Consider the following 14,458-nt stretch of genomic DNA (forward strand, 5'->3'; position numbering starts at 1 on the left):
ATATATATATATAATACGTACAAAAACGGTTTTATATTTACAAAAAGATAATCATTTATTAATTGTAATATTTACACAAGTTTATCATAAATTTCTCGACAGGAAAAAGATGAGATTTGCGTGAGCCAATGCACTATGTGGCATCGCAACGATTACTCGTCGATTCCATCGTGCACGGACGAGAATCTTCATCGGTCATCGGCGATCCGGATGCTCGTCACGTGGCGGCGTTTTGCGTGAGTACCTCCATAAGAACCTCGCAAGAGTGGTCCATTGAATGGAGGATCCGGCAGGAGAATCGAGAGAGAGAGAGAGAGAGAGAGAGAGAGAGAGAGAGAGAGATGGCAGGAGATATACGAAGAAGATGAAGCGGACCGTACTAATCCTGACGACCGTGACATCGTCCGTGTCTATGCAAACGTCGTGATATCATTGACAATACGATGGTAAGTCCATCTGATTTTGTTTTTTTATATAATCGGACTTATTAACTTTTGGGCACACGTCAAGACTTTTGCGATTCCATCGACCGTTTTTTTTTTTTCGATAATTTTTTAGATATTGTGATAAACTTTGAATTTTTAAGTACGTTTTATTCCGAGTTTGTACAAGATTGTTAATTAACAATCATTGCCTCGATTATTTACTTTGCCCTTCGCTGACTCAAGCGCGAACGGAAATCTTCTCTTGGGATTGTACGTCTCGATGTAAAATCGAATCACGTTTACGATTTTTCAGTCTCGTTATTATATCATGGTGGCATCGTTTGTAACATACACATTGAGATTTCGTCGCATTACGACTCGTAATTTTTTCTTTCGATTTGCTTCTTTATCCTTTATTATCCTTGTGAGGTAATTCAAACTAAAATACATGTATAAAATTCGCATCCTCATTCGCGCTTGCAACACGGCAGTACAATCGCGCCGATGCGACCACTTGGGAGATGCAATGATTTTGCGCAGCCACTTTCAAAAGCTGGTACGCAGAAATTAACTGCGCGTTGCGCCGCGTGCGAGTGACTCGTACAACGAGCAAAGAGGATCGAGAGAGAGAGAGAGAGAGAGAGAGAGAGAGAGAGAGAGAGAGCAAAGAGGATCGAGAGAGAGAGAGAGAGAGAGAGAGAGAGCGAAGGAGCGAAGAGGGAAGCTGGTCGCCGCAAGAAATTCCTGCGATTTAATGGGATTCTTTGATTACTACTTGATGCCGATCGCCATTCAGCCGATCCATACGCTGCTCACGTAAACCGAAGGCATTCGTAAGAATCGCGACTCGAGTCCGCGCGCCGCGCGATTTCGGCGGGCGCAGATTTTCTCTCTACGGGCCAGGGAATGGAAGAGGGAAGTGACGTTTGTGAGATACCGGCGATCGTTGACTTAACACGGATTATTAATAGAACGCCCGGATGTTTCCCACGAATGAATCGTACTTTGATCTCTGTCTACTATTACCAGAGAATCTCGAGACACACGCGGTGTGCGTATCAGATAGCCAACAGCTCGTGAAATATTCTTAAGTGAATAAATACATTAATGATAATGGAAGAATACACTAATGCGGGAATATTTCGGCATACGGAATATGTGCGGACATGGTAACCACGATCATGCCGCTTTGCTTCGTCCGTGCCGTTATGTAACGCGTATTACGTCGCATTATACCACGATCGTTTGCGCCGCCGTGATTGTAAACTCGGTTTCAAAATTTTGAGCCGGTAATCACGTCACGAATTTGCAACGATGACGAACGTGCAGCAGCTGCGTTTAATACGTAACCACGTACTCGATACTTCCGCGTGTGAAAAGAATTAAGCGTAAGTCCGCGAGAATTCTTTTCGCGGTCGAGAAATCGCATAACGCGTTGGTGTTTTTTAAAAGTCAGACAGCGGCTAACTCGTGCGTTCTCAATGGATCTCATCAAAGTACCTTTCGTGGCGTTACGAGAAATTGTTCGCCGCCATAAAATCTCGTCTGTTTTTACGCGATGAATAAAACGCTTTGATTGATCTACATTAATTAAAGTACATGCAATAATATGCATCGCACAGCTGCGTTCGAAAAAACGCGCGTTCCCTTACATAAGTTCGATCCCGTGCTCCAGTATCATAATTATTTAGCACGAACATCTCTCGGCTTCGAAAAAGGAAATTCGCGGAAGCCGCTTCTCCGCTTCTCCTCTTTCTCGGCGTTTCGCAACGCGAAACAGGAGTGTGCTTCGTTAACGCCAAAACTGCACGAAATGCACGAGATTGTTAATAAGCAATCGCGCGGTCTAACTCGGTGGGGCCCTCGGAGTTTTCACTGAGGAGGAGAAGCGGAGAGTCCGCCGAGCCAGGCCTGAACGCTCAATTTCCTGAGCGGATAACGATCGGGCCCGGGTACGAGGGAGTCTAAGAACTCTGTCCGTAATTGACAGGTGACTCCTTCCATCGTAGCGTCGACGTAGCGCAGGTTAGCCCTTAAACCTGGAAACCTTCAGTCAGTTCAGTCCCTAATAACTGTGGGAGAGTCTCTGCCACTCTCTCGCTTCCACCAATCGTCCTCTCTCTCTCTCTCTCTCTCTCTCTCTCTCTCTCTCTTTTTTCTCTCACCTTCCGTTTTCTTTCTCGGGCCCTCTCACTTTCGTCCGAGCTCTCTCCGTTCTCCCAATTGTCGTCGCGTCTCTCTCCCTCCCTCGCGTTCACGCCCTCTCAATGGGTAGTCCTTATGGGCCACTAAACGGATTTCGATAAGTTTTCGTTAGCGACAGGTAGGAAAGACACCTGTTGATCCCTACCTTAACACAACCGAGTCTTCTATCGTCTTCTGTGTGAGCGACTTGCCTCGTTAAAAAGCCACTTTGCTCGCTTCCAATATATCACCGCGGTGGCATGTACATGCCTGACACGACGAAAGGGTCCTCCAGAAAATCGGCATCTTTTCAAACTAATGGCATTTTAACCAAGTTGGAATAGAACGTTACTGTCAACAACCTTATCTGCGATCGATTGATGGTTAGCAAAATCGTTGACTTAACTTTTTGATGTTAATCTCTGTAACGTTTAAGAAACAAAATTTTTCATCGTGTCGAGCGTTCTCTCCCTCTATAATTATCTTCAAAACTACCGTCTAATTATTCTAAAATCAAGATTAAAATGTAGATTTTGAAATATTTTATAATATATTATAGTGTTAAATTTCCTCTCTCACACACGTGAAGCTTGAAAAATTTATCGATACTCGAAGCGGGTGATTTTCGAAATTTTATTCCAAGGATCAATTTGCGAGGCATTAAAAAGTCACATGATAGGCAGCTGCAAAGACAGTGGACGTTGTTCAGGATTCTAACGATCGTCTTGAAAAGCCGCCAGGGGAGCGTGGTCATTGCCAGTGGACCAGCCCCGTTCCCGCCGGACAGATTAGATAGGTCCTTACTCGAATTTTTACTTGGATCCCCTTGCGATTGTTTAATTTAACGAGCACAATATGCATATCGAGAATGGGACTCGTGGGGAGAAGCCTGTTGGCGGTCCGGTGGCGTCGTGGTGCGCCAAACGGACGCGCGCACACGAGACCCTTTATTCTTATCTCGAGCTTTTTTTTAACATTAATTAACTCGGCCGGGGCTTATCGTGCGGGCTGCACTGACCCAACGTTAAACCAGAGAGCGACCAGATGAGGCCTCGACGTGCACACACGTACAATGTATAAAGTCTCGTGCCACGCCACGCGGCTGCTTCGTCGTGTGCGTGCCGTGAGCTGTGACTCGCCAGTGCAGAAAATTGAACGATCACCCTCTGCGCGCTCCGTTCGTCTCATCGGCGTCATTCGATTATTACACGCCCAAATATCTGTGCCCGCCTCCTCTTAAGACTGCAATAAAAAGCAGCGATTTGCGATGCGCTTGCCGAGGGGCGGTGAGGCTTACTTTCGCGATCCTGTTCCGACGCCAAAAACTCTCATGGGACCATAATTATAATTTTTTCTGGGACCGACCAGCCCAAAAGCCGGATCGTAGTCGAATATTAATTATCTCGCTAATAACATTTTACCTCGTTACGACCGGAGCGCGTGGAAAGGGGGACGATAACAAAAATAATCGTTGCAACGATCGGCCTTACATAATCCTATATCTGAACGATCGCGAATAAAGTCGTGGCTAATTGACAAAGTAAACTTTCTTGTTAGATTTATCCTGAAAATCATGGTGGCCGTAGAATATGTGATATTCTCTAATTTATTTTGTATCTCAATACCGTACACATTTTATACTTTAACATAATATACAATAAATGAATATCACATATGAAATGTCTTTTATGTATTTCAAAATTTCTTATCATAAATAAATAGATTGCCAAGTTGTGTCACAAGCTTATCATCACACGTAGTAAACTTAGTAATGAATTTTGTGATAAAATATAACGAAAAATTCTCTCCGTGTATATACACAACTCGTAATGAAAAAAGTTGATTTCTCGCAAATAGAATAATGTTATATTTTTTAACTTGATTGATCGACAACGTCTGTAAATAGAATATGCGTCGATTTTTCTCGCTTTACTCGCGCAGTCAACGTGCTGGCGAAACGACGCGTTTAGCTAGAACGATAAATCTCTTTTATCCCTCTATCCGTCTATATATCTTCGGCTTCGTACCGGCCGTTCGTCTAATCGTTAGTGACAGCGTCACTGAATTAACGGTACGCCGCATCCTTACACTTTTCCGTCGTGTGATGTGGTTGCCAATACGTCTTCTGTGAAAGGACGAATTAGAGGCACTGAATCGTACGTCATAAAATACAAACGTTAAACATCAATTAAGTAGCGTCGAGATATTTACGAGAAATATTAGAATCTATTGTTACATTGGCCTCAAAGAATTAGACAGACATAGACGTTTACGATGCATAATTATTTATATTATTTGTTATTATAAAACGATGAGTATACAGATAGAAATAAAAAGAATTAATTTTGCATTTAGAAGCTGTACTCCGAGAGTTTAATTCATAATATGGATTGAATGATATGATAGAATCTTAATATTTAATGCATATTACAATGAGCAAATAAAGAATAAATTTTAGTTTTTAATTATTTATTTTAGCGTTTTTTTATAAAAATATATTAGTCATATTAGTCATTGATATTTAAATAAAACAAGTTCATAAACAATGATTAGATTAATTACAGAATGCTGTTTTTTTTTTTTTTGTAAATAACATATCTTATAAAATAGGAAATTACATAACGTCACTAACTTTGCAAAAATTCCATCACTAAATTGTATTAGTGAAAATAACATTTAGTTGCATTACTTCTAGAATACTTTTACTTTTATTCATGAATACTATCCAGGTGCTCGATCTTCGTAAATGCAATTATTTAATAAGATTCGAATGAATAGTGAGCAGAGAAAGTTTTATTTTATTTATACGCTCGTCGAAGCGCTGCTAATTACCTACGTTCGTAATAAAATTTGCATATCATCGATTCGCTGATTCGTTTCGTTCGGCGAGAATCCGCATAATTTCGCATACGAAGAAAAGGAATTACGTGCTATTCCAGGCTCATGGCTATGTAACGGGCATAGTTGCTTTCAGCAACAATTAGCGAGACGTCAAAAGGACACCTGACGGGTATTCGCGGGATAACGGAACCAGAGAAACCGAGCTATCCTAAAGTTCATGACACGCCTGCGAATCTGTCCAGCATATATCTAGACATTATGAAATTCTAGCGAAATCTAAAAGTGGCATTAACTTTTTCATATATTTTACAAATGATTATTGCAACTGACTGAAATCTCTATTAAAATTATAAACATATATTTTATGAAAGTAGTGTAAACAAAAGGAATATCGTGATTTTATTCAAAGTATTTCTGAAAGATAAAACAAAAATGTGTAGAATTTATTGCATGTATTGACCATCACGTAACATTTTGCACGGAGATGAATCATCGAAGCGAATGTATAAGAAATTGTTAAATATTTGTTACAAGTAATTACCCAAATCAGACGTTTACATTAGTTTGATAAGAAAGAAAGAAAGTAAGAGTACGTAAGAAGCTCGTGTCCTCGAAACAGGCTGCGGATGCAGCCGAGTTCGAAGCAACGTACGGCTGCGGTCCAGGTGGAATCTGGTATCTATAGTCCAACGAATGCCTGAAGAAAGATCATTAAAATCCTCCTGCGTGTGTATACACTCCGCGTGGTTTGCGCCCCGTCGCGTATCCATTACATCTCCCGCTTTTGCGAAAGCCCTTCAGAAACCTAAACGTAAATTCATGAATAATGAAAATAGAAAGCAAGGGGAGAATAATATTCCTAGGATTTTGTCGATGACATACGCGCGAAAACTATATATGGGATTCGTTCGTGAGAGTACTTCTTTGAATTCTAGCGTCTACATAAATTTCACAAATAATAATACGTCGCGCTCGTTTATTTAACGGACGATCCTGATAAACTGGAATGTCCTTAGAAAAAAATCCGGCCAAATCTGATAAAATTAAAAAGGAAAGCGGCCGAGCAAAGGCGACTTTATGATTCTTTCATTTTTGCCACGGCCGCGGCGATGTTTCTGCAACATCAAAATATTCATGATTACCGAACCGGCCCAAATAATCCTCCGTCCCGTGCCATTTGAGTCGGACTGTTAAAAATGTACACGGTATTCGGCTAATTCGAAACGATCTCGTGAGAGAACGAGAAAGCCACCGAATGTGTGTGTGTGTGTGTGTGTGTGTGTGCGCGCGCGCGCGCGCGCGCGTGTGTGTGTGTGTGTGAATACCAGTAGGCAATTTCTTAACGGAACGCGCGGCGGCGAAAGGCGAAGACGTGCGAGAGAATCGCCAAGTGCGAGGACCGCTAAATGCCCTTATTACAAGCCTTGGCGTTTCTTCCGTTCGGTCGATTCATGCGTACCGCGCGCGTACTGAAAATCCACACGTTTTCTCATTCGAACGGTCCGCCATAATCTCCTTCCTCCCCCTCCCCCGGGCCGGTCGCGCGGCCCGAGCTTTTAAGAAAACAAGAAACGAAAGAAAAGAAGAAACGACGAGCTAGCCAGCAAATTCGAAACGATCTCACGACACGGAGAAGACATGGAAGAGACGAGGAGGATGAGCACGGCAGCAACGGCAGCATATCAGGCAGCACAGGTGGAATCTCGTATCTGGCCCTCGGAGAGCTCGACTCGGGACAGTCGGAGGAAGAGGAGAGTATGCGAAGAATCGCGCGAGGGGAGGGAACCGCACCTAAACACCCTTGCACAAACGCTCACTCACTCGCGCGTTTTCCTCATCTACCAGAAGAACGCGTGTGCGTTTCACCTCGTCTTTGCTCCCTCGCGAAAGAGAGAGACTCCCCGTGACTCTCGCGTCCCTCCCGCGCTCCTCTTGCACGTCTGTAATAATGTGCTCACATATTGGAGTACCTGAGAGAAGCACCGAGGGGAGAGGGAGACGAGAGGAGCATAGGGAACGACGCTGAGAGAGGGAGTCCGCTGAACCTCGCTGAGATGGACCGTACGTATGAGCTGGATTCGCAAATGTGTGTGTGTGTGAGTGAGTGTGAAACATGCCTACATGCCCACGGCGGTAATAAGAGAAAATAAGTAAACCCTAAGGTACGAACCGGAGGGGGCATAGGGCGGGTTGGTTGTGATGCGCGGCGCAGTGAGGAAAGGGGAAAGGAGAAAGAGAGAGAAAGAGAACGAAGAGGAGGAGAAGGAGAGAAAAGAGAAGGGGTAGAGAGAGGCGGGAAAGGAGGTGAACCTGTTCCCGAGGGAGTTCCTTGACCCTCGGGGGGCACACTCTCGTGAGCTTTCGAGAGACGCGAGAAGCCAACGGAGTAGCCACCATAATGCCCGCCGGCTAACTCGGGGCCCTCGAGTAAGCAAGTCCTCGAGACGAGAGTGAAGAGAGAAAGAGAGAGAGAGAGACGAGAGAAAAGCGGCAGAAAGGCGAATAGTACAAGCGAGAGCAAGAAGAGTACCTAACCTTAGTAGTAAGAGGAGGACGAAGGACGACGAAACAGGACAGAATGAAACAACGTGAGGAGGAAAGAAGGATAGAGAATGGAGAGAAGAAAGAGACAAGGAGGAAACGACGGATGAGCATGGACCAAACAGCATCACCGTGCAGCATCCCACTACTGATGTTCACCCGTTCGTCCATCCGCCCATGTGGACCATAGTACACCATACTGCTGCGCTACCACACCGGGTTCGTCCTCGGATCCAAGAGACTGCCGCCAGAAGGGCAGAAAGAGAGAATAGATGTAGCCCCGCCGCGTTGCGATATACCGTCTGTTACAGGCTCTTTCAGTCGAACAGAGTCCCGCCGCAATTGTAATGACCGTGCTAATCAAAACTGGCGCAAGTGTCGTAAAATTTACAAGTTTTACTTTGAAGATTAAAATTTTATCACTGAATTCTCGCTACTTGAATATTTCTTGAACTTTGAACTTTGAACTTTTTTATCATAAATTATATTTAGTAATTTACTAAAATTTGTCTAAGTTTATAACGATTGAAACGCACGATTTTACTTAAATAAATCTTCAACTTTTTTTATAAATACGTAAAATAATTTAAGATTACAAAATTATCCTTTATTTATAACAATAAATATTTTTAATGGCGTGAATACTCTTGCATAAATTCAAAAATTCTGCGAACTTTCTATTACGATTTTAATGAACACCAATGTTTACATACAGATTACTAATTCCAGGAAAGACACGCTACTATGCGTTAATCCGCATTTATAATTTTCCGATTACTAAACGTCACGTCATGTAAAAGTGACATGCATCGTTACTATGTAGTTCTTGAAAGGAGATCGGCAAAGAGGTTTCTTATTGCAGCGATAATTTATAGCCATTTAACTCGGCTCGACTTCTCAGTTCGCACGATACTCTCGACACGCGAATTACGTAGAACGATATATACTGTATGTATATGGGGCAGAAATTCAATGACGATCGTTACGCCGCGACAGCGATGGCATCTCTCTTTCGCAAGGAACATATAGCCCGCTAGCCCCATAATGACGATGGACACGCGACACCACAGGACTTATCCATTATTCATCATCCAAAATCTTTCTTCGTGAATATATATAATTTCACTTGCCAACCGGAGAAGCCTACCGGGAACTCACCTTTCCGATACAAATAACCGATCCTCGATAAGATTATTAGCGACATTTAAATACTTTTTTGTCGCCGCAAAAGAAAATGGGCAATTTACAAAAAGAGATCTATCAAATCTATCGAGTATGTTTTACGAATGCAAATTAATATATTTGAATAATTACCGATATATTTTACGGTCTGTCTAATTTTTTAAATTAAGATACGCGATAACTTTTGGCTGTGGAAAAATAATTTCGTTATTCCAAGTGTGCAAATTTTAATATTAAAAAAATAATTTGAAACAAACGCGATTCTCATTATTTTCACAATTCTCATGTCGCTCGTGAAATCTGCGATAACCAACGAAATTTATATTACTCTGGCGTTTCAACAGCGACGCGATTCGCTGGACGGTGCTCTGGACCGCAACTCCTCGCGAGCAGCCCTCGCGAAATTCATATCACGAGCAGCGGTCAGAGAGCGCGCCTAAGCCACGCGTTTCTCGCCTCGATCGCGGGAGAAGAGGTGAGAATACACAACCGACTCCGCGATGCCGCTCGTGATGAAACCGATTGTAAGACTTATATACGGACGCGCGCGCTCGCTCGTGTTCAGCCGGGCCCAGCATCCCGGCACGCGGGGCACAAGTGTACATCGTCGTGTAATGCCTCATAGAAAGGCAAGAGAGAGCAAAGAGCCCTCGAGATGTTGGCGCGGCGCGCGCGCGCACGCACACACACACACACACACACACACACACACACACACACACACACACACACAAACACAGTCACGTATGCGCGCGCGCGAGCAAATGTGAGGTGGATTTGCGATAGAAGAGAGAGAGAGAGAGAGAGAGAGCACCGGCGAACGTGTGTAAGGTCGCGATGCGCGAGAAGAGAGAAAGAGAGAGGAGGAGGAGGACCTCGGTGAGGAGGATGCGAGGCAGAGCGCGCGCGGGGTACACGTAAAGGGGTCCTCGCCGTGGTGCTCCCGGAGGTGGAATGACTTGGGAAGGGGGCTGCACACAGAAGAGGGAATAAGCCGCGCGGTAGATAGGGGGGAGGCCCGCAGGCCGGCCTGCGGCTCCGACTCAGTATCCCCGGAGCGACCGAGTCGTGTACCCCGTGGACGTTACTGCGTTTCCGTGCTCCAGCGTCCACACACGACGATACAGTGGTAGAAACGGTACACACATTCATGCGTCCACACACACGTGCGCGTATACGTGTACCACCTACACATACACTTCTGTGCACGCCGGCTACTGAGCGGCGTGCGTGCGGATCCACGCATACAGCGAAGCCGCGTTGCACGCTCTATACGCTGGACACGTGCACACACCTGTTCGTCGCGCGCGTTTTCGCGGCGCCGCCGACGCCGACGTCGCGCGCCGGACGGCCAACTCTCTCGCGGACTCTCGCCCTGCGACACGCGTGTGCGTGAGTAGTGTCACACGCCTCCCGTTCTCCTAACGTGCTTCTAGTGCCCCGAAGACGTCTCTTCTTTCCTCTTCCAACGAATCGTTTCTTCAGAGAGGAAAAATTTTATTTTTATTCAAAGTGTGTGAACGATTCCCGCGACAATTTTATCCTTCCTTGTCGCGCATCGTTAATTGACACGAAATGCGGAATTATCTGAAAGCCCGAGCGTCGAATTGTTCTCGTGGTTTGTGTGGTGTAACATGTCTGTAGATTGAGAAATTGATCAGTGAAAATCAGTGTCAGATCTAATCGTAACACTCGCATATCCGGAAAAGAAGAATATACACGCTATCGGATCGATTTCTATAGACTGTCGTATCATCCGTACACGTGGAACACGTGCTAGACGTCGAAGCTTATGTGTGCGTTGAGGGAAGCAGGTGTCGAGGTGTCTTGCGAGTAGTGCGTGCGATCGTCGAGCTTTTGCGTGCCCGATCGCTTTCTCTTGTCCGACAAATTTCAAGGCACGAATCGAGTAATTAGTCGTGATTCGTTTCGCACGAAAATCGGCATTGACGAAGCGAGGGAATTGCAGGACGAATGAAAAAAAGAAACGCGAGAGAGCGAAGAGAACCGTATCGCGGCGATATCGCGAGATCAGAGTAATCACTCGTGGTTGGAATATTCTCAAGAGCGAAAGGTACCTGTCGCGTCGCGAGAGCTCTGTGCGAAAGAGCTTACGCGAGTCTCATCTCGGATTCTTCTTGAATGCCGCCTATGTACGGGAAAAGTGAGGATTCGAGAATCTTCGTGGACGAAAAACGGTGGAGAAAAGCGTACGCGAGTCTACCATTCATTCACCAAGTGTTCGCGAGTGTTTAGTGCCAAGCGAAGAGGAAAAAGGAGTCGTTCCTCCACGCGGAGGACACGCGCCAGTGGATATTCGGTGTTGGTGCGCGGACCAGAAGAATCTGCGGAGTGCAGTGTGCCGATAATATAGATCGATAATATTCGGTGAGAGTGGTGAGAGAAAGAGAGAAAGATCGAAGGATACGCACAAACGGCGTGACGAGAGGACAGTGGAGGAGTGCTCGAGGGAGCGGCAGCCGAGGAGCAGCAGCAGGGGATATCGATGATATGCGGTAGTCGAGGGATTCCCCAGGGAGAGACATGAGGGCGGCCGCCACCTACGTCCTGTTCTTAGCCCACCTCATACAGGTACGTGTCGCTTCACACTTTCCTTTAGGATTCATCCAGGATACTTCTTCGCGTGTTTCTCTTTGCCTTTCGAAATAGGTGAAAAGAATCATTTGAAATGTCAAGTAATAATAGCGATATCGTCGCCCTCGGGGTTCGCGATTCGTACAAATATAAACGAGTTACTCTCTCTCTCTCTCTCTCTCTCTCTCTCTCTCTTTCAGAGAATAGAGGAATAGAATAAATTTTATATAGAATTAAATAGACTGGATAGATGGCAATATATTACTTTTGAATGAAACGTAATGGTAATATTACAATTTAAGAAATTCTGAAATTTATCAAAATTTTATAGATACGATACATAATTAAAAAATTATATATGCTTTAAAAGAGAAAGAACGACTTAATAACACACATGTTAAAATAATTGGAATCTTTAGTTGCTACATCCAACCTAGTAATGCAAACTCCGTAGCCACTGCGATATCTTTCACTGCAGACATTTAAGGCGGCATTTAAGAGCCATAAAAAGCACAGCATGCGAGAAGATCATGATACTATTTATACTCATAATCAGACATAATCAGTGCGAACGCATACTTTTTAATCTTTGCGCACGAGTTTTCGCGATCGTTAAGACACGATTGGATTGCGTTAACTTTGTACGCTCGCTCGATCGCCAGCAGCTTTACGCAGTCGAGTGAAAAGTATCCCCTTCTTTCTCCTTGCTCGACGACAAGTGAGATCAAAAGAAAAAAGTCAATGCGGCGGTACAACGAGTATTCGAACAGATGATGCAAGCATATAGAACGCAGTGTGCATACATACCCCGAGGCGTACATTCGCAAAAATAAACAGTTGTGACAGGCCATTACGATACACATTTATGTATGATTGAACCAAAGTCTTTTTCACTGCACGTCTATCAAACAGATTGTTTTTCTCGTAAACTATATAAACGTTGTTTATAAATTAATAAAACTGTTATCCTTTATTAATTATAAATATAATTGCTTTTATGTAATGACATTTGCTTAGTGCGTCTCGTGCCTATCCGCAAAATGTAAGAAATCGATTATAATTAAACGGAACGAACGTTGACGACTTCAATATTTGGTACGCTTGTACATATCCCATTATTAGTAATATAATTGAAAAAATTTATGCTCGATTCACGAATATTGTCTCATTAGCATCATGATTTACGCAAGATCTGCTACTATCGCATATCGGAAGTTAATTTGCAAGACACAAGTGCGGTGAAATTTCCATACCAGTCTCTGCCGACTATTATAGATCATTGCGATCTCAGCGCATAGCGCTAACTCCTTTCAAATGCTCATAGTTTACCGCTTGTTGCATCATCGCACAAGGTGCTATCGTGCGTGATGCAGCATCTGCGACGCGAGGCCGTTCTCACGTATGTATTTTGATCTCACAGTCTTCCGCCTTGGGGAACGATCAATGATACAAAACCAATTGCACAAAAAGTAACACAAAACATGAATTTTATTATTGTCTTAGCTATCTCAATTTCGAAGAAACTTTAGTTTAACGTACACGTATGACGGATAACGTTAGATATCAATAATTAGCAAATGAAGAAAGAAGTCAAGTTTATTTTTCATTAACACACATAATTCAAAAAATAAATTATGAAGTATTTCATAAATATATAAATTATGAAACAAGTATTCAATAATCTTTAATTTTCTTACGTTTTGTTGCTTTTATCTCATACTTCTTATTGCTTTCACATGTATACTAGCAAAGCTAGCTACATGGTATCAGGTTACATAATTATGCAATTAATTGACAACTAAATTAACGTAATGTTTTATAGCATAATTTGAATACATTGTGATACCAAATTAAAAAAATTATTGCATCTATTAAAAATACATTGATCTTCGTGTCAACGTGTAAAAACAATTATATGTTGCTTATATTAAAAATCACAAACAAATTGCTGTAAAATGGAGTAATTAGATAAATAGAAGCGAGAAAGTAATTTATACAATGCAGTTTATTAAGTTACTGGTGCCCTTAGCCATTGACGTGATAAAAAACTTTTTTGTTGTTTTCTTGTAACTCTTCTATTTTATAAAACCATTATAAAAGAGAGAAAGAGTAGTGCCTGAGATATATTTTTACATATTAATATATTCTTACTTTCAATATAATTATAAATAAATGCATCGAATTATCATAAGAAAAATGAAATTCTTATCCTTCATGTAATTATTTTATTTTATCCTTGACAAAACTAAAAGAAACTATGATTACTGTTACACCTTGTGTACAAAGACTGCTTGGAAATGCGATTGAATTTTACATAGAGAAAGATTTTATTCTATTCCATCAGATATCAATCGTTGGAATTCGCTGTTAATTAATTGGCATCTCTTTACATTGCCTCATAATCATTAACTGTTTTTGTGTACCATTGTACGTAATATGTCATTGACGACTACTATCTTAACGCGTCTCTCCCGCGAGTTGCACAAGGATAGGAGGGCGGCGCTACATCCTTCTCCTTGTTCTCAGCCAGAAGAGATTACGCACTTACGGCGTAAGTATAGTTTTTTTTCGCGGATGTTGCTCCGTCACTCGCACTTAATAATTTTCTTACTGCGTCTCCCTCCGTATTGTGCACTCTCGCAGATAGTTTCGTGTAGAAACGACAGTCTTCGTCCGTATTGCAAATTTAC

At 43.0% G+C, this 14,458-nt stretch overlaps 2 protein-coding genes across 4 annotated transcripts in view; one reads left to right on the forward strand and one right to left on the reverse strand.

The window, feature by feature from the left end:
- Positions 1-14,458, reverse strand: part of LOC105195832 — a 109,955-nt gene that overhangs the window by 50,905 nt on the left and 44,592 nt on the right. The gene's annotated exons all lie outside the window — the stretch shown is intronic.
- LOC105195790 (protein jagged-1) overlaps positions 1-14,458 on the forward strand; it is a 99,468-nt gene that overhangs the window by 46,435 nt on the left and 38,575 nt on the right. Inside the window, exon 2 of one of the 2 annotated variants that reach the window (XM_011161396.3) lies at positions 103-446. In XM_011161396.3, coding sequence (XP_011159698.1) covers positions 444-446 — 3 coding nt within the window. In that variant the 5' untranslated portion in view covers positions 103-443. Of the gene's footprint in view, positions 1-102; positions 447-9,964; positions 11,766-14,458 lie in introns of those variants that run through there. The other variant, XM_011161395.3, reaches the window with a different exon arrangement.

Source organism: Solenopsis invicta, chromosome 4, assembly GCF_016802725.1.
Source record: "Solenopsis invicta isolate M01_SB chromosome 4, UNIL_Sinv_3.0, whole genome shotgun sequence".
In the NCBI taxonomy this organism is placed as follows: Eukaryota; Metazoa; Arthropoda; class Insecta; order Hymenoptera; family Formicidae; genus Solenopsis; species Solenopsis invicta.